Here is a 19,888-nt window from a genome sequence, read left to right as displayed (position 1 = left end):
CTGCCACCATCAACCCCCTGCCCACCAATCAACATCCCCCTGAACCCCAAACCCCGACCCCCAATCAATGTCCCCCTGAACCCCGGCCACCATCAACTACCTGCCCCCAATCAATGTCCCCCTGAACCCCAACCCCCCATCAACCCCCTGCCCCCCGAATCAACGTCCCCCTGAACCCCAACCCCCCGCCCCCAATCAACATCCCCCTGAACCCCAACCACCATCAACCCCCTGCCCCTCAATCAACGTCCCCCTGAACCCCAACCCCCTGCCCCCAATCCACGTCCCCCTGAACCCCAACCCCCCATCAACCCCCTGCCCACCAATCAACATCCCCCTGAACCCCAACCCCCATCAACCCCCTGCCCACCAATCAACATCCCCCTGAACCCCAACCCCTGACCCCCAATCAACATCCCCCTGAACCCCAACCCCCCATCAACCTCCAGCCCCGCAATCAACGTCCCCCTGAACCCAGCCCCCCATCAACCCCTGGACCCCCAATCAACATCCCCCTGAACCCCAACCCCCTGCCCCCCAATCAATGTCCCCCTGAACCCCGGCCACCATCAACTCCCTGCCCCAATCAACGTCCCCCTGAACCCTGGCCACCATCAACCCCCTGTCCCCCAATCAACGTCCCCCTGAACCCAGACCCCCATCAACCCCCTGCCCCCCAATCAACGTTCCCCTGAATCCCAATCCCCCATCAACTCCCTGCCCCCCAATCAACATCCCCCTGAACCCCGGCCACCATCAACCCCCGGACCCCCAATCAACATTCTCCTCAACCCCGCCCCCCCATCAACCCCCTGCCCCCCAATCAACATTCCCCTCAACCTTGGCCCCCCCAACTGGCCGGTGCGGGACTGGGGGGCTGGTTTGGGGGAGCCCCCACCTGACCCCTACTGTGGGAGGTGTCTGAGCCAGGTGTGGGGGGGGAGACGGGAGCCCCCCCACTGCAATGGGAGGGGTTTGCCCAGCCCCAGGGGAGGCTCAGAGCAGGGACCCGGGGCAGCCTGGGAGAGGAGTTGGGGGGGAACCTGATGCCCCCCCAGTCCAGCAGCCGCTAGCTCTGGAGACCCCTGGAATTCCTGTGCTGAGTGGCCCCTGCTTCTGCATCCTCCTGGCCCTGAGCCTGCACCCCCGGCCCTGCCTGCAGGCCTGCCCCAGCCAGGCCCCCACCCCCCGGCACAGTCCGAGGTGGGAGGGCACAGGCCGGGCACAGTCAGAGCTGGGGGGGCACAGGAAGGGAACAGTCAGAGCTTGGGGGGCACAAGCCAGGCACAGTTAGAGCGGGTCATGGACAGCGGGCACTGTGGGGTGTGGGGCACAAGCCTAGGATTGTGGGGTGCAGGGAAGAGGGTGCTGTGGGGTGCAAGGCAGGGGGCGCTGTGGGGCATAGGACAGGGGGTGCAGTGGGGCACGGGGAAGAAGGTGCTCTGGGGTGCAGGGCAGGGGGCGGGGCAGAAGCCCTGGCACTGTAGGAGATGTGGGAGGGGGTGCTGTGTGGTGTGGGGCAGGGACTGCTTTAGGGGATAGGGTAGGGAGTCTTCGGGGGGCAGAGCAGGAGCCCTGGCATTGTGGGGTGCAGGGCAGTGTGTGTGTGTGTGCACATCCCCTGCTCTGTGTGTGTCTGTGTGTGCACATCTCCGTGTGTGTGTGTGTGCACATCCCCATCTGTGTGTGTGTGCATCCCCCCGCTCCATGTGTGTGTGCACATCCCCGTGTGAGTGCGTGTGTGCATCCCCCACTCCATGTGTGTGTGTACACATAGAATAGAATCATAGGACTGGAAGGGACCTCGAGAGGTCATCTAGTCCAGTCCCCTGCACTCATGGCTGGACTAAGTATTATCTAGACCATCCCTGACAGGTGTTTGTCCAACCTGCTCTTAAAAATCCCCAATGATGGAGATTCCACAACCTCCCCAGGCAATTTATTCCAGTGCTTAACCACCCCGACAGTTAGGAAGTTTTTCCTAATGTCCAACCTAAACCGCCCTTGCTGCAATTTAAGCCCATTGCTTCTTGTTCTATCCTCAGAGGTTAAGAAGAAAAATTTTTCTCCCTCCTCCTCGTAACAGCCTTTTATGTACTTGAAAACCGTTATCATGTCCCCGCTCAGTCTTCTCTTCTCCAGACTAAACAATTTTTTCAATCTTCCCTCGTAGCTCATGTTTTCTAGACCTTTAATCATTTTTGTTGCTCTCCTCTGGACTTTCTCCAATTTGTCCACATCTTTCCTGAAATGTGGCGCCCAGAACTGGACACAATCCTCCAGCTGAGGCCTAATCAGCGCGGAGTAGAGCGGAAGAATGACTTCTCGTGTCTTGCTTACAACACTCCTGCTAATACATCACAGAATGATGTTTGCTTTTTTTGCAACAGCGTTACACTGTTGACTCATATTTAGCTTGTGGTCCACTATGACCCCCAGATCCCTTTCCGCAGTACTCCTTCCTAGGCAGTCATTTCCCATTTTGTAGGTGTGCAACTGATTGTTCCTTCCTAAGTGGACCACTTTGCATTTGTCCTTATTGAATTTCATCCTATTTACTTCAGACCATTTCCCTAGTTTATCCAGATCATTTTGAATTGTAATCCTCTCCTCCAAAGCACTTGCAACCCCTCCCAGCTTGGTATCCTCCTCAAACTTTATAAGTGCACTCTCTATGCCATTATCTAAATCATTGATGAAGATATTGAACAGAACCAGACCCAGAACTGATCCCTGAGGGACCCCGCTCGTTATGTCCTTCCAGCATAATTGTGAACCACTGATAACTACTCTCTGGGAACGGTTTTCCAACCAGTTATGCACCCACCTTATAGTAGCTGCAGCTAGGTTGTATTTCCCTAGTTTGTTTATGAGAAGTTCATGTGAGACAGTAACAAAAGCCTTACTAAAGTCAAGATACACCACATCTACCACTTCCTCCCTATCAACAAGCCTTGTTACTCTGTCAAAGAAAGCTTGGTTGGTTTGACACAATTTGTCCTTGACAAATCCATGCTTAATTATTTGCTCCATTATCTCTCCGGGTACAGAAGTTAAGCTGACTGGTCGGTAATTCCCCGGGTTGTCCTTATTTCCCTTTTTATAGATGGGCACTTGATTTGCCCTTTTCCAGTATCTGGAATCTCTCCCGTCTTCGATGACTTTTCAAAGATAATTGCTAATGGCTCAGATATCTCCTCAGTCAGCTCCTTGAGTATTCTGGGATGCATTTCATCAGGCCCTGGTGATTTGAAGACATCTAACTTGTGTAAGTAATTGTTGACTTGTTCTTTCCCTATTTTAGACACTGATCCTACCTCATTTTCACTGGCATTCACTAGGTTAGACGTCCAATCGCCACCGACCTTCTTGGTGAAAACCGAAACAAAGAAGTCATTAAGCACCTCTGCCATTTCCACATTTTCTGCTATCGTCTTTCCCCCTCATTGAGGAACAGGTCTACTCTGTCCTTGGCCTTCCTCTTGCTTCTAGTGTATTTGTAGAGTGTTTTCTTGTTTCCTTTTATGTCTCTAGCTAGTTTGATCTCGTTTTGTGCCTTGGCTTTTCTAATTTTGTCCCTACATACTTGTGTTATTTGTTTATATCAGAGGTGGGCAAACTGCTGCCCGCGGGACCCTCCTGCCCGGCCCCTGAGCTCCTGGCCCGGGATGGTAGCCCCCGGCCCCTCCCCCGCTGTTCCCCCTCCCCCGCAGCCTCACTGGTCGGCGGGGCAGCGAGCTGTTGCCGGGAAGCAGCTGCAGAGCCGCGGCCTGACCCGGTGCTCTGTGTTGTGCGGTAGCGTGGCTGGCTGTCTGTCCTGGTGCTCTGGGCGGCGTGGCTGTAGCGCCACCAGCCACCGGTGCTCCAGGCAGCGCAGTAAGGGGGCATGGAGCAGTGGGGTTGGATAGAGGGCAGGGGAGTTCAGGGTGGTGGTCAGGGGGCGGGGGTGTGGAAGGGGGCGGGGCAGTCAGAGGGCGGGGGACAGTGTGGTTGAATGGGGCAGGGGTTCTGGGGGGGCAGTCAGGAAGGAGAGGGGGGTTGGATGGGGCAGCTGGGGGCAGTCAGGGGCAGGGGTTCCGGGGGGCGGTCAGGGAGAAGGGGTGCTTGGATGGGGCAGGAGTCCTGGGGGGAGGCAGTCAGGAATGAGATGAGGGGTTGGATGGGGCGCTGGGGGGCAAGCAGGGGCGGAGGGTCTGGGGACGGTCAGGGGACAGGGAACAGGGGGGGTTGGATGGGGCAGGAGTCCCGGGGGGGGCCATCAGGGAGCAAGAAGCAAGGGGATTGGATAGGGGGCGGGGGCTGGGCCACGCCAGGCTGTTTGGGGAGGCACAGCCTCCCCTAACCGGCCCTCCATACAATTTCAGAAACCTGATGTGACCCTCAGGACAAAAAGTTTGCCCGCCTCTGGTTTATACTCATCCTTTGTAATTTGACCAAGTTTCCACTTTTCGTAGGACTCTTTTTTGAGTTTTAGGTCATTGAAGATCTCCTGGTTAAGCCAGGGTGGTTTCTTGCCAGACTTCCTGTCTTTCCTACGCCGTGGGATACTTTGCTCTTGTGCCCTTAATAACGTCTCTTTGAAAAACTGCCAACTGTCTTCAGTTGTTTTCCCCCTTAGACTTGCTTCCCATGGGATTTTACCTATTTGTCAAAATCAAATCTAGAACCACCTCTAGAACCAAATCTAGAACCGCCTGTAGAACCAAATCTAGAACTGCCTCTAGAACCAAGTCTAGAACTGCCTCTAGAATCAAATCTAGAACAGCCCCCTTGCTCTGTGTATGTCTGCGCACATCCCCCCACTCCGTGTGTGTGCGCGCACATCTCCCCTTGCACTGTGTGTGTGCACATCCCCCCTCTCTGTGTGTGTGTGTGTGTGTGCGTACACGCAGCTCCCCCGTGAGAAGCTGGTGCACAGAGGGTAGCAACCTAATGCTGCTGCCTGCTCACGGGGTCGCCCCCTTAGCTCTGCTGGGCAAGGGCAGGATTCAAATCTCAGGGACAAACCCAGCGTGGGCCTCTGATTTCACAGTGGGATGCCGTGGAAGGAAATGATGTCATCTGGTCAGGGCTGTGATGTAACAAGTCCAAAGCAGCGTGCAAAGGGATCTCACTAAGCTGGGTGATTGGGCAACAAAATGGCGGCTGAAATTCAGTGTTAATAAATGCAAAGGAAGGCACATTGGAAAACATAATCCCATCTGTGCCTACAAGAGGATGGGGTCGAAATTAGAGATCTTGGCGTCGTTGTGGATCATTCTCTGAAACCACCCACTCACAGTGCAGTGGCAATCAACAAAGTGAACAGGGTTGGGAACCGTTCGGAAAGGGACAGTAAATATCATATTGCCACTATATAAATCTATGGTGCGCCCACACCTGTAATACCACGGGCCGTTCTGGTCACTCCACCTCCAAAAAGGTGTATTGGAATTGGAAACGGGTCAGAGAAGGGGGTGTTTAGAAAGACGGGGACTGTTCAGCTGGGAAAAGAGATGACTAAGGGGGGATATGACAGAGGTCTATAAAATCATGACTGGTGTGGAGAAAGTAAACAAGGAAGTGTTATTTACTCCTTCTCATAACACACGAACTAGGGGTCACCGGATGAAATTAACAGGCAGCGGGTTTAAAACAGACACAGGGACGTACTTGTCCCAGGGCTGCCCGGGGGGGGGGCAAGTGGGGCAATTTGCCCCAGGCCCTGGGCCCCGCAGGGGCCCCGCGAGCCCTGGCCCAGCGGCGGGCCGGGTCTTCGGCAGTGGGGGGCCCTTCAGTGCTGCCGAAGACGCGGAGCAACTGAAGGGCCCCCCGCCACCGAAATGCCGCCAAAGACCCGGACCGCTGCCGGGTGAGTACAAGTGCCCCAGGCCCCCTGAATCCTCTGGGCGGCCCTGACTTGTCCACCCAACGCACAGTCACCCTGCAGAACTTGCTGCCAGGGGATGTTGCGAAAGCCAAAACTATAACTGGGTTCAAACAAAAACTAGAGAAGTTCATGGAGGGCAGATTTATCAATGGCTATTAGCCAAGAAGGACAGGGACGCAACCCCATGCTCTGGGCATCCCTAAACCTTTGACTGGCAGAAGCTGGGACAGGGGATGGATGATCATGGATCACTCGATAATTGCCCTGTTCTATTAATTCCCCGTAAAGAATCTGGTACTGGCCACTCTCAGAGACAGGACATTGGGCTAGTGGGGCCATTGGTCTGACCCAGTGTGGCCAGTCTTATGTTGAGTTAAAAATAGGCATAGCTGGGAATAGGACCCAGGAGTCCTGGCTCCCAGCCCCCTGCTCTAAGCCACCAGACATCACTCCCTTCCCAGAGCTGGGCGGAGAACCCAAGAGTCCTGGCTCCCAGCACTAAGGTGGGCAGAGAAGCCAGGAGTCCTGGCTCCCAACACACCACTCTCAGCGCTAAGCAGGGCAGAGAAGCCAGGAGTCCTGGCTCCCAGTCCCTGCTCTCAGCGCTAAGCTGGGCAGAGAACCCAGGAGTCCTGGCTCCCAGCCCCCCCCCCCTCCCCCCTTTGCAGAGGGCGGTGGCTGGGGGCGGGCCGAGCCGAGCGGTGCATTGTGGAGCCGCCGGAGCGCAGCAGGGGGTTGGAGCCCGCAGCAGCCGGGACCGGGACCATGCGCCCCCAGAGCCGGGGCAGCCAGGGGCCCAGGTAGGCGGGAGCCGCAGGCAGCCCATGGGCCCCCGCCTCCGCTGCGGCCGGGAGTGAGCGCCCCCCGCCCGCCCCGGAGCGCCCCGGCCCGGTTCCGAGCGGCACCATGAGGTGAGAGCCCGATCGTGCGCCCGGGGCGCTTTGTCCGCGGCCTGGGGGGCCCGGCGGGGGAGCCTGGGGGGCCCAGCGCTGGGGAGGCGGCCCTGGCCGGAAGCGGAGCCCGGAGCCCCCAGATCGGGGAGGGGTCCCCTGAGAATCACTCCGGTGCCCCCTTCTCCCGCACCCACCGTTGGGGGCGGTGGGGGGGGGGACGCCTCCCGTGGAGCCTCGAGCCCCCACCGCTCCTGGCAGGGACTTGGCTCCCCTGCGCCCATCCCCGTGGCCCCCCACCCAGTAGCTGGGAGCCCTGAGGTTGGCCCAAGGGCAGCATAGAACCCAGGCGTCCGGGGCGGGGCGGGTGTTGTGCAGCTAGAGTGTCTGGGAGGGGCAGGCAGCTGCGGAGGCACCCAGGATCGCTCCTGGCTGGGGCAGCGTCTGCCTGGTTCCCCGTCGTCCCCCCCCCGCGCGCGGCTGGGCGAGGAGACATAGAGGGCCCCTGCTGCTGGGGTGGTTTGAGCTAGATCCTGTGGGGCAGGGGCCGACTTGTCTCTGATGTCACAGCCCTGTAGTGGGAGTGGATGACATCATCTGCTCAGGGCTGTGATGTCATGGTTAACCACTGGCAGAGCTGGGGATAGAACCCAGGAGTCCTGGCTCTCAGCTGCCCCCTCTCCCGTTCCAACCACTAGACCCTACTTCCCTCCCAGAACCAGGGACAGAAGCCAGGAGTCCTGGCTCCCATCATCCCCCCTCCACCCCACCCTGCTCCCACTCCCAGAACCCAGGAGTCCTGGCTCCCAGCACACCCCCCCACCCACTAGACCCCACTCCCCTGCCCGCAGTTAGAGTGTAGCAGTGTCGTTGAGTGACACTGGCTGTGGGTGCAGCCCCCCCCCCCCCCACTGGCTGCAGGCGGCTGGGACAGGAGGTGTGTGGGGAGGGGGCACAGCTGCTTCTCCAGCTGGTGGAACTTACCCTACTCTGGCTAAGGCTGGGGGGGGGGTGAAGATCCTGCAACCCCTGTGCAGGGAAGCCCCATCCCTGCTTGCAGGAACAGCCCCCCCTCCCCCCCGCAGTGCTCACAGTTGTGCTGGGGGGGGGGGGTCCCAGGAAAGTCCCCCCCATTCCCGTGCTCCGCAGCTGAGGGTGCCCCAGCTGTCTGTGCCAAGGGTGCCCCAGCTGTCTGTGCCAAGGGGGGGGGTTGGGGCTGCCCGAGTGGTGACCCTCACTCCTGGGCTGGGCTCAGCTGTTGGTGCTAAACATTCCAAAGCCACTGGGGGGGGGACCCAGCGCTGGGGGGGGAGAAATACTCCTGGTGCTTGAAATTCCTGCTCTGTTGGGCGGGGTGGGCCGTTCCTGAGTTGCCCTTTGACCCCCAGGCCTGGGCTACAGCAGCTGATGAGATTGGCAGGTCCTGACCCCCCCCTCCCCCCAGCAAAGGGCAGAGTCCCCAACTTGGCTTAGAGCGATTTGGAACTGCTGGACAGGGGGGGGGGGTTGCGGGTCGGGGCATTGGCAGAGCTGGGGGGGGCTGGGGGTCAGGGGCTGGGGGAGCTGGGAGCGTCGGGAGTGAGGGGCACTGGCAGAGCAGGGGGGGAGCCCAGGGCTGGGCTGGCAGGGGGCTGCGGGTCGGGAGTGAGGGGCAGCGGGGCGGGGAGGGCAGATTAGTATCTTCCCCGGTCTGGTGCTTCAGCTCGGTCCGTGGCTTTGCCCTGGGCGGGGGCCGTGGAGCAGACTGTGGGGTGTCTGGCTTGGAGGGTGCCGGAGCCGCAGCGTCTGCGTATTACTAAAGAGCAGCAGGAAACGGCCACAGGCACATCCTGGCTTTCCCTTCCCCTTGTGTGTGTATGTGTGTGTGTGTGGGGGGGGTTCAACGGCCCCCTGGCCTGGGGCTGGCCTATGGGTGACAGGCCTGGGGGGGATGATCTCGGGAGGGCCTGGGGCTGTGTCCCCCAAATGGGCCGAGCCCCCCTCTCCCCCCCGCTCCCCTGCACTGGGGCCCTGCTCATGAACGTCAGGGGTCCCGACCCCCACCCCAGTGCATTCTGGGCCCCCCTGTCTCAGCGTGCTGGGAGCAGAGGCTGCTGGGAGCATGCGGGGGGGTGGGGGGGGGGCTCGTATTGGCTCTGGGAGCAGCTGCAGGGGCCAGTGCTGGTCGGGGGGGGCGGGGGCTGGCCAGGCTGTCTGCTCCCGCCTGGGCTTTGCTTGGGACACGGGTATCTGGCTGCTCAGCTCTCAGGAACGGCTGCTGCTTGGACCAAGCGCTGGAGTGTGGGGGGGACCCCTCGGCTGCTGTCTGGCCTGGGCCGGGAGGTGCTGCCAGGAGGGTCTCGTGGTGTATTCGAAGGGTGAATGGGGGTGGGGGGCTCAACCTCTCCACCCCACCCCCAGTGCCTGCGGACACAGCCAGCCCTGCTGGGGGGTTAGCGGGGCCCCAGATGGGGGCTCTCCCCATGGTGCCCTCAGCACAGGCACTGGGGGTGGGGCTGGGGAGGGTCTGTTACACCAGAGCAGCCTGATGCAGCTCTAGGGTCTGTCCAAGTGGGTCCCCTCTGTCCCCTGACCCCCACGGCCAGGCTGTGGAGAAACCCCAACTCCCCCCCCCCTACCACAGCAAGCAGGAAGTGACTCAGGGTCTCACCCAGGAAGTGGGTGGGGGCTGGGGAACAGGGACAGTCCCATGGGGGTGGGGGGCGGCTCCTGAACTCAGGCCCCAGCTTGGCCAGAGCCGAAGCCCCTGGACTCTCGGTATGGTCGGAGTCAAAAGACCCAGGCCTGGCTTCACCCCAAACCCACTCCTGCACGCTGGCATGCTCCTCCCCAGAGGCAACTGCCTCTCCCTCCAGCTTTGGTGCCTCCCTGAAGGTCAGGCCAGGCCTGATCCCAGCCCCCCTCCCTCACCCCACCAGTGACCAGTTGCCTGCTGGGTGGGGTGGGGGGGGTGGTTATGGAGGTGGGTGGACTAGGGGATGGGTTGGGGGCTGTGGGGTCTCAGCCCTTCCTCTGGTTTGTTTTAGTGGTGGGTGGGTTCCTGACCACCCCAAACAGGGTGATGGTGGGGGGGGGGGGGGGGAAGTGTGCCTGTTTCCCATCCCCCCTTCCTCCCCCCCCCCCATCTGAGACAAACAGGCTCTGTCCTTCAAACCTGCCCTTATATGGTCACAGATAGCCGCTCCCCCCCTTCCTGCTGCAGAGTCTGGCCCTCCCCAGGTGCTGCCTCCCGGGCTGGTGCCCCTCCCCCTCTGGCTGGGGAGCTGTCCCGTGGGGGGAGGGACGGGCTGGCTCTTCCCATGGTGCTGGGGGAGATGCTGGGAGGACCCTGGGGGAGGTATGGCAGGGAACCCCGGGCTGGGCCTGGGAGGGTGTCAGGCAGGGAAGCCTGGGGGGGGTGTCAGGTGTGGGGGCTGTCAGGCAGGGAAGCCTGGGGGGCGGGGGCTGGTAGTGGTGGTGGGGAGTCAGGCAGGCAGGGAAGCCTGGGGGGAGCTAGTGGGGGAGGGGGGTCAGGCAGGCAGGGAAGCACGAGGTGTGTGTTGGGGGGGGGGGGGGATTGGCTGAGCAGGGTCCCTGGCCCACAGCCAGCGCTGCCTCAGTCTCTGGGCCAGCTGGCCGGGACCCGCTGCCTGCCAGCCGCTGCCACCACTCCCAGGGCAGCTGGGTGCCCCACAGGATCCTGCTGCAGATGGGCCTTGTGCCCCCCCCCAACAGCGGCTGGGGTGGGGTTCTCCTCTTGGCATGGGGGAAACTGAGGCACCAAGGGGCAAGGACTAGCCCAAGGCCACGCAGCCAGCGGGGGATAGAACCCAGGAGTCCCGGCTGCCAGCCCCTCCCCCTCCCATGCCCGCAAGCCGTTGGGAAAGAGCCGTGACTGGTGGAAGTGGCTCGTGGTCAGGGCCTGTTGGTCAATTGCCGGGCAGACAGCCTGCGAGGCGCCCATGGCTGGGCAGTGCCGGGGGAGGGGGGTGTCTGGAAGTCCTGGGGGAGGAGCCCCGGGGGGGGGCAGTGGCTCTCGGGGTGCTGCCAGGCTCCCGGTGTTGGGGTGTCACTGGGGGAGGAGGCAGCAGCCTGGGCACGGCCTCCCCTCCCCCGCAGCAGCTGGGCCAGGCCGGGCGGCTGCCGCACCCTGTTTGGATTGTGGGAGCGGCAGCTGCTTCCGCTTGGCCCGCGGGTGCCTGGGAGGGGCTGGGAGCTGGCGACATGTGTCTGGGCGCCCCCGCCGGCCCGTCGGGCACCCTGGGGCTCATTGGGGGAGGGGCAGGGGCAGATCTGGGCCCCCAGGGCAGCTGAGCCTCCCCTCGGCCTTCCTGTGGGAGACAGGCCAGGATCCCAGGTACCCCCGTCAGGCTCAGAGAACACCGGGGGTGGGGGGGAGGTGCCCCAGGTCCTGGGGGGCAGCGGGAGTGTTCAGGGGCCACCAGTTGCAGCAGCTCAGGGTGTGAATTGGTGTCACCCCCCCCACTCTGCCGGTGCCCCTCACGTCGGACCCTCGGGCCCCTGCAATCCCCCCCCCCATTCTGCCGACGCCCCTCACTCCTGCCCTGCCGCCCCCTACAATCCTGCCCTGCCCCCCACTCTACTGGTGCCCCTCACTCCCGACCTGCAGCCCCCTGCCCTGGCAGAGACGAGGTCATGGATGAGCCCGGGGAGGTGGGACGGGCTGGAGCTGGCTGGGCAGGCCCCAGGCAGGATGCTGGGTGCTTCCCCTGCCCCCCCCCGCTGCTCCCTGCGGCCCCTTCCCTGGCTGTTGGTGCCCCCCCGCCAGCAGGGCCCATGTGCAGGGCGGCCGGCCTTGCGTGACTCGGTTCCTGTGCGGTGGCTTGTGCCCGGCGTAATCTTCCTGTGGAGGAAACCCCCAGCCCCCACCCTAGCGGCTGGCCCTGGCCGGTCAGCCAGCGGCCCCCGTACGGGCGGCTCTCGCCCCCTGCTGGCTGCTGGAGTGCTACCAGCGATGGGGGGAGGGCGCGTGGGGGCTCTGCGTGGACACCAGTGTATGGGGGGGTGGGGAGCTGCCCTGCGATGCATGTCCTGGCCAGAGACCCTCGCCCTGTGCTCAGTGCCCGGTGGGGCTGGGCGTGTGGGGCTGGGAGCCCTGGCAGAGCAGAACGGCTGGAGGTGGAGGTGCCGCTAGTTCCCCTGGGCACCGCTGTGGGGTGGGGGTGGGGCAGCACTCTGGGGGGGCTCCTGGGCCCGGGGCTGGGACGTTCCCTCCTCATTGGGCAGCCTGGCTCGGGGCCAGGAGCTCTGAGGTTGCGACCTCAGGGATAGTCTCTCTGCCCCCCAGGCAGTGTGTGTGTGGGGGGGAGGGGGTGTCTCCTCGGAGGGGGGGGCGCTTCTCCCCCTTGGGATCCCACCACTGGCACCTGTGATCTGTGCTGCCTTCCCCAGGACCCAGCAGGCAAAGGGACACGTTGGCCCTCGCCTGCTCTGGGCTGTGGGCATAGCCCTGTTGTTGGCTTAGGGTCAGCCCCCAAACCAAACATCCCCTGGGGGCCCAGCCTCAGCGAAGGGCCCCCACCCCGAGTCGGGACCCTGGGCTGGGAGTGGGACCTGCAGCCCCAGCGGCGGGGAGGAGGGGCTATTTCCCAGCCTCCCCAGGGAGGGGGTCCCCCATCCCCCCAGCTGGCTGCCCCCCCCCCACACACACACTTTAGGGTTTGGGGCTGTGAAGGTTCCTGGGATTTTGTGGCTGGTCCCACCAACTCTGAGCTGTGGGGGCAGAGCCAGGATGCTGGGTTTTTTTTGGGGGGGGGGGGGGTTTGAGAGTCAGGACTTCTGGGTTCTGTGCCTGACTGCCATTCCATTCCCCTCCCTGTGCCTCAGTTTCCCCTGTACAGTGGGCTGATCCCTGTCCCCTGGGGTGCAGAGCCCCCCAGAGTGTCTGGGCCTGGAGTGCACTGAGGGTTCCCCTGGTGCTAAAGGATCCAGTCCATCTCCCCCGCCCTCCCGGCCAGGGCCCCCACCAGGGCAGATCACAGGCTGGCTGGGCTTGGGGGGGGAAGGGGGGGCTCAGCTGGTTCACTTTGGCATGGGGAGGGGCCTGCAGGAGCTCCTCCCCCCACGTTCACCCCCTTCTCCCTCCGCAGCGAGACGGTCGTCTGCGCCACCCGCGCCACGGTGATGCTGTACGACGATGCCAACAAGAAGTGGGTGACGGCGGGGAGCGGCCCCCAGGCTGTCAGCTGGGTGCAGATTTACCACAGCCCGGGCAGCAACACCTTCCGCGTGGTGGGCCGCAAGATGCAGGCGGACCAGCAGGTGTGGGGGCTGGGCTGGGAGGGCGGCCCTGGGACCTGCCAGGGAACAGGGGCTCAGGCTGCACCCCAGGGGAGGGGCTGTCGGAAAGGGTGGCCCCATGGCCCCGCACCCCCTGTGATCTGCCCTGGTGGGGGCCCTGGCCGGGGGGGGGGGGCTGAATCCCCCTAGAGTGAGGCAGAGCTGTGCATGGGGGGGCTGGCTCTCCTGGCCAGTGTTCCAGTCCCCCCCCCAAGTGCCCCCTCCCCAGAGTTTGAAGCCTGTCCTGCCCCCCACGCTGCCTCCCTCCTAGGAAATGTGGCCTGGGCCCCGACCTGTGGGTTTGGGGCTCAGGCTGGGGAGCCCCCCCCCCTGCAGGGCTGAGGACTGGGTGGCCCAGGAACTGGGTGGGGGGGTGGGGGGGGTGAACACCTTCTGCTGCCCCCTGCTATGGGACTTGTAGGCTTCACTCTGGTGCCAGAGGGCACTGCCAGCCCCCTGTGCTGGGCTCGGCAGAGCCGTTGCCAGGGCTGGTGGTCGGGGCAGGGCTGAGCCCTCCCCACAGCCCCTCCTGGCTTCCATGCTGAGGGGGGGGTCCTCAGCCCTGCCCCATCATCCTACCCTTGATGCTCTGCCCCGAGCTCGGGTGAGAAGCCAGGTGTCCTGCCCCCCCATGGCACTAGCCCCTCCTGCCCCCTGAACAGGGCCATCCCCATGCCCAGGCCGGTCCCTGGGGTGCCAGCTGCTCTTGGTTGTGTCTCCCCCCGCCCCAACCCCATGGCCTTGGTATGGTCCGGGGGGCGGGGGGGGGGAGACTGGAATCCCATGGGTCCCTGCTGACCTGGCCCCCCCCCCCCCCCCCCCCCCCAGGTGGTCATTAACTGTGCGATCGTGAAGGGGATGAAGTACAACCAGGCCACGCCCAACTTCCACCAGTGGCGCGACGCCCGCCAGGTCTGGGGGCTCAACTTCGGCACCAAGGAGGACGCCAGCCAGTTCGCCAGCGGGATGCTGCTCGCCCTGGACCGGCTGGAGGCGGGTGAGTGAGCGGCGCCCGGCCCCGCCCCCATCGCCCAGGGGGCTGGGCGCGGCTTGGGGGGGGCTCAGGCTGGAGACGCGGGGGCTTGGCCCCACGGCAGTGCCAGGGTTTGGGGGGCTGGAGGGCGGGTCGCCCTGTGGGACCTGTGGCCGGGAGTGGGGAGCCGGCGCTCTGATCTCGGGGGGGGGAGGGGAGGCTGTTGCTGACCTACACCCCCATTGTGTGTCCCGGTGCAGGCTTGGCTCCGTCCGGGCCCCCCCAGAACGGCCCCTCCCCAGATGAGATAGAGCAACAGAAAAGGTATGGTGTCCCGTCCCCCCCCACACACACACACCTGCGCCCTCCCACCGGGTTCCCCCACCCCCTTCCCAGACCCCCGGTGGGCTTGGCAGGGTGGGGGTCGCAGGGGCCGTTACCAGGGAGGCTCTCTGAGGCTTAGGGGGGCGAAGGGGAGTCAGGGTGGCCCTGGGGAGGTAGTGGAGGGGGGGGGGGGGACATGGCTCCCGCCCCGTCCCATCCTGGGCCCCTCGGTGAGGGCTGCCCAGTTGCTGACGCCCGTGCCCCGGGGGATTACTGAAGTGACCCCCCCCTCCCGGCTAAGCCCTGGAGCGGCTGGGGCGGGCGCTGCCGGCTCAGCCCCTAATCGGCTTGCGGCTGGCGGGGCGAGCGGCTGGCCAGCATGTGTGGGTTCGTGGTGTCAGGGATCCTGGACCCGGGGTCCCCCCAGGCCTCGCCGCGCACGTGAGTGATGGGGAGGGGAGACACCCTGGGGAGGGGTCCCTGGGTATTTGTTCTCTCCCCCCCCCCCTTCCAGTTCTCACCCCGCTTTGTCTCCCAGGCAGCAGCTGGAGCAGGAACAGGAGCGCCGGGTGGCCAGTGCAGGTGGGTAATGCGGTGGGGGCAGGCGGGGGGGAGTTAGGGGGCAGGCGGGGGGGAACGGTGGGGCAGGCACTGGGAGTCGGGGTTGGTCTTTCGCACATGACCCCTCCCTCTTCCCCCCCAGCCGTGTCTCTAGCCCCACAGGACTGTGCCCGTGCGGGGGGGGGGGCGGGTGTCTCCCCATCGGTGCCTCAGCCCCAGGCCCGGGGGCGGCGGCTGCTGCGGGGGGGGGGGGGGGGGGGGCTCATGGATTTAAATAATTGATGTTGTGGGGATTAGTTGTGTCCACTGGCGGGGGGGGGGGACGACGACGACACTGTGCGGGGCCCCCAGTCCCCAGGGTGGTCTTGCCTGGCTAAGAGGGTCCCAGTGGCATTTGCTCAGACCTCTTCCCCACCCCCCATCCCCCTCTAACCCCCCTTGGTCTTGTGTGGCAGGAGCTCCAGCGACCCCTTCGGGGGGAGGCCCCCCGCCGCCCCCGGGACCACCGCCCCCTCCAGGGCCGCCTCCGCCACCTGGCCTGCCCGCCGCTGCTGGGGGGCCGCCCCCTGCGACTGGGGGGCCGCCCCCTGCGACTGGGGGGCCACCGCCCGCCCCTCCTCTGCCTGCTGCGCAGGGCCCTGGGGCGGGAGGCGGGGGGGCCAGCGGCCTGGCAGCTGCCATCGCCAGCGCAAAACTCAGGAAAATCGCCAAGGTGGGTGGGGGGGGCGGAGTTGGGGGGAGGGGCGGTGGGAGTGGGAAGAAGGTAGGGGTCAGGCGGCCCCAGCCCAGGCTGGGTCTGGCATTGGGAGTTGGGTTGGCCTGTCGCCTGCCCAGAGGGGGCTGGGGGGGGGTCCCTGCGGGGGGGGGGGGGGGGGGGGCCAAGACACTGAGCAGAGTTAGAACTGGGGGGGGGTAGGGTGTGGGGGAGCGGGAGGGGGGGATTGCGGCACTGGGCCTGGTAATGACTCTGCTTCCTGCCCCCCCGGCAGCAGGAGGATGGCGCTGGGCCGGCAGGGGGCAGCCCCGGGACGGCCCCAAAGAACGAGGCCAGCCGTGGCGGGGGGGGCGGGGGCCTGATGGAGGAGATGAGCGCCATGCTGGCCAGACGGTGAGTGGGGGAGGGGGTGCTGGGTCTCAGTGTCGGGGGGGGGCGCAGGGGGCTCTGTGTTGGGGGGCTGGGGTGGTGGTGGGGGACAGGGGGCTCTGCTGTGGGGGGCTGGGGGCTCTGTGCCAGGGGGGAAAGGAGGGCTGCCCTGTGGGTGTGGGGCTGGGGCATGGGGAAGCGTGGGGAGAGCTGGGGGGAGATCCCAGACGTGTCCCCGATGCTGACTCTGCCCTGCCAGGGGGTCAGGGCGTCGCCCCGCTTGTCCGAGTGGGATCTGTGCCTCCTGGCAGGGCTGGGGGGACGGGTGACTCTTGGGGCGGGCGCTAACCCCGCTCTCCCCGGTGCCCCCCGCAGGCGGAAAGCCACGCTGCCGGGCGAGAAGCCTGGGCCAAAGAAAGATGACGACGTTTCCAGCGTGAGTGTTGTCCCGTCTCCCCCCCCCCCCCCCCCACGGCCACGCCAGGGCAGGGATCTCCTGTTCCTGGGGAGGGGGCTGAGCCCTGGGGCCTGGCTGGGCCGGTGCCGAGTCCCGGATCTGCCCAGCAGTTCAGGAGGGAGCTGGCCCCACTTCTTGGGGGGAGGGAGATCTCCTGGGGCTCATTGGGGGGGAAGGGGGGCTCGCCCATGGCCGCAAGACCCACTGACACCCCCCCCCCCCCGTTCTGCCTCCAGCAGCAAGACGCCGCCGAACCCTCAGGTACTAGGACCCTGAGCCTGCCGAGCGGTGAGTTGGGGGGGCCCGGCCAGCCCCCGAGACCCCTGGCTCCCAGCATGCCCAGGGGGAGGACAGGGGGAGCAGGGCATGCTGGGAGCTGAATGAAGGGGGGGCGGGCAGCCCCTCGCCTGGGCATCATGCTGCCTGGCACTGGCCAGGGGCGCGGGGCCCTGCGTGTGGGGGGGCCCACGCATGGAGGGTTCACACCTTGGACTCTCTGCTGGGGTGGGGGGCTGGGTGTCTGAGACCCCTCTCCCCATGGACCTCCCCAGTTAAAGCGCCAGGCGCCCATTTCTCCCCTCTCTTGGCAGACTCGGTGCGGAGGCCCTGGGAGAAGAACAGCTCCACCCTGCCCAGGTGGGTGCTGCCGGGCCGGACCATGGGGAGGGTGGGGGTCAGCGCGGCTGGAGCCAGGAGGGGCCGGGCCGGGGTCTGAATGCCTCTTTCCCCACCCCACCCCCCCGGCATAGTGAGACCCAGGAGAGCAGCGACTCTCCCAGCCCCGCACAGAGTAGCACCAGCCTCTCGGGGTAGTGCCCGGGCATGGGTCGGGGCACCGAGGCCATGGGGCAGATACTGGGCAGACTGAGGGGTGGGGGGGGCACTAGGCCTGGCTCCAAGGGAGGAGAAAGGGGGTACCCTGGACACGGGGGCTGGCGGAGCAGGGACACTCCTAGAGCTGGATGCAGAGGGGCCCCTGGAGGGAAGTGGGGGGGGGGATGGGGACCCCATGGCCAGGGGGTTTCCTGCTGGGCAGTGGTGCCAGGGCCCAGAGCTGTCCCTGAGGCTCCAGCCTGTGGGGCTGGCTGGGGTGTGGCGCATGCGCTGCTGGGGGCAGGGTCGATGCAGAGCCCAAGGGCGCAGAGCTGGGTAGGGCTGTGACTCCCTGGCACGGTACCCACTGGGCAGCAACCAGAGCCACATGGCCTGGCTTGGCTTGGCTTCCCCTGATCCTTCTGAATATCTCCTCGCCCTGCTGCGCCCTTAGCCACGGAGTGATACCTCAGTCCTACCGTGAATATCTCGCCTCCCCCCCCATTGCCCGTGGGGAAACTGAGGCACCAGGCTTGGCAGGGACTTGCCAAAGAGCACAGTAGCACAGGTGGGGAAAGAACCCAGAAATCCTGATGCCCCACCCGTAAGTAGGCTGCCTGTTAACTCTGGAACCTAATGCTGGCTGTGTGTCACCCCAAGCTGTGGCGCCCGCTCAGTGGCAAGGCTCTCGGACGGGGGTGGGATCCCTGCCAAAGAGGGACATAGAGCTTCCTGGGGCTTCTCACCCCTAACTCCTGCCCCCCCCCCAGGATGAAATCAGGTGCCCCCAGCAGCACGGAGCCCCCACCCAGCACAGATGAGTCTGACCTGGAGCGGATCAAACAGGTACCAGGGTGGGGGAGGAGCCAGGGAGCCCGGCCCTGGGGTGACCTAAACCTGGGACTCTCTGCTCGGTGACTGGAGCAGGACCCCATGACCCTGAGCGTGGCGGCGGGGTTCTGGATTGGGCCGGGGCGGGGGGTGGTGGTGCTGGAGGCGGGGTTTGCATGGGGTGGGAGTGGGGGAGGGGCTATGCAGGTGCCCAGTGATGGGGGGAGGGATGCAGGGGGCTGTTGCAGGGCTTTGTATGGGGGGACGCTGGGGGGAAGGGAAGGGTGCCGGGAGTGCGGGGGGGGTGTGTGTCCAGGGGAGTGGGGGTGGAGTGCTGGGGGGATGGGGCTGCACATGGGGCGGTGGGGGGGGTGCCGGGGAGGGGGCAGGGCTGTGCATGGGAGGAGGGTGCTAGGGGAGGTAGGTGGGGCTGTGTAGGGGGGGATGCCCGTGAGGGGGTGCCGGGGGAGAGGGGCAGGGCTGCAGGCAGGGGTGGTGGTGGGGGAAGGGCTGTCCACGAGGGGGTGCAGGGTGGGCCGCACCCCCTAACGCTGCACCCTCGCCCAGGAGCTGCTGGAGGAGGTGCGCCGGGAGCTGCAGAAACTGAAGGAGGAGATCATCGAGGGTGAGCGACCTGTGGGGGTCACTGAGCTTGGTTCCTGCCCGCTCTGTAGGGGGAGGGAGGCGTGGCATGAGGGGTCTGGGGGGAGGGGGCGTTCTCTGTGCGTGCCCCCAGCCCCACACAGACGCCCCAGCCCCTGAGCGAGAGCCACTTCCACCCACGGGCTGGTTCAGCTCGGAGCCCCCTGGCTGCTTCCCGGTGGCCGTGGGGCGGCCTGGCCTGGCGCGGCGCATCTCCCCCTCTGCCCCCCCCCCATGTGGCTCCTGGCCTAGCCACTCACCCCCTCCCCTCTCTCTCTCTCTCTGCAGCGTTCGTGCTGGAACTGCGGAAGCGGGGCTCGCCCTAGCCCCCCCCCGCCCCCCCATCCCATCCGGCTGGGGGTCCCGGGGCTGCCGAGGCTCCTGCGCCACCCGCGGGTTTATCGTCTTTGACACGCACCCCTCCCCCTCACACTTGAAGCCCCTCCCCCATGCACCCCATCCTCCGGCCGGTGGTTACCGGGGCGCCAGCCCCACTGTGCAATTCCAGGGGGTGGCCCAAATTCCTGGAGACCCCCCCCCCCCATTCCCCTGGGGCTGCCCCGGGAGCTCCCAGGCTGTGCCTTACCCCTGGGGCGGGAGCAAAGCAATAGCGCCCCCTGCAGGCTGCTGCCTACCAAAGGGCCCCTCCCCCCGGAGAGCAGGGCTGGGGGGGTCTCCGGGAGGAGTCGGTGTCATTCCTGCCCCCCAGGGGCAGCCGCAGAGCTGCCTCCCCCTGGGGGCCCAGCATGACGGAGAGATTCCCTGCAACACCCCTGCCCTGCCCTGAATTGGAGGGCCAGGGCCCCCCAGGGATCCCCCCAGCTGTACACCCCCCCGGGGATCCCCCCCAGGCCTGCCCTGCGTCCACTCACTGCTTCCTGGACCCCGGCTCTGCTGGGTTCAGCTTGTTTTATAGTTTTTTACACGAGGGGGAAGGGGGAGTTTTTTTATCTTGTACCTGAGGAGGTGGGGGGCCCCAGCTGGGCAGTGACCGGAACTGTCCTGAGGGGGGGGTGGAGCCTTTACCCCCTGGCAGGGGAGGGGCAGGCTCTCAGCTCTTTTCTATGCGGCTGTTAATGTTCACTTTATTTTTTCGGGTTGTTGGTTTTTTACTGATTTCTGGGGCATTTGTGCCCGGTACCAGGGTGAGACTCTTCTCCCCCCC

At 65.1% G+C, this 19,888-nt stretch overlaps 1 protein-coding gene across 1 annotated transcript; it reads left to right on the top strand.

Moving 5' to 3' along the window:
- The first annotated feature begins 11,394 nt into the window (after window positions 1-11,394).
- VASP (vasodilator stimulated phosphoprotein) lies at window positions 11,395-19,049 on the top strand. The gene is given in 12 exon segments (XM_065421102.1): window positions 11,395-11,412; window positions 12,799-13,020; window positions 13,867-14,071; window positions 14,278-14,342; window positions 14,887-14,917; window positions 15,352-15,608; window positions 15,886-16,004; window positions 16,356-16,420; window positions 17,001-17,073; window positions 18,021-18,096; window positions 18,649-18,706; window positions 19,012-19,049. Coding segments are annotated over 12 exon segments (1,227 nt in total).
- Window positions 19,050-19,888: the final 839 nt, after the last annotated feature.

This window comes from Emys orbicularis, chromosome 21 (assembly GCF_028017835.1).
Source record: "Emys orbicularis isolate rEmyOrb1 chromosome 21, rEmyOrb1.hap1, whole genome shotgun sequence".
Classification (NCBI taxonomy): Eukaryota; Metazoa; Chordata; order Testudines; family Emydidae; genus Emys; species Emys orbicularis.
This window is presented reverse-complemented; position numbering and strand designations above follow the sequence as displayed.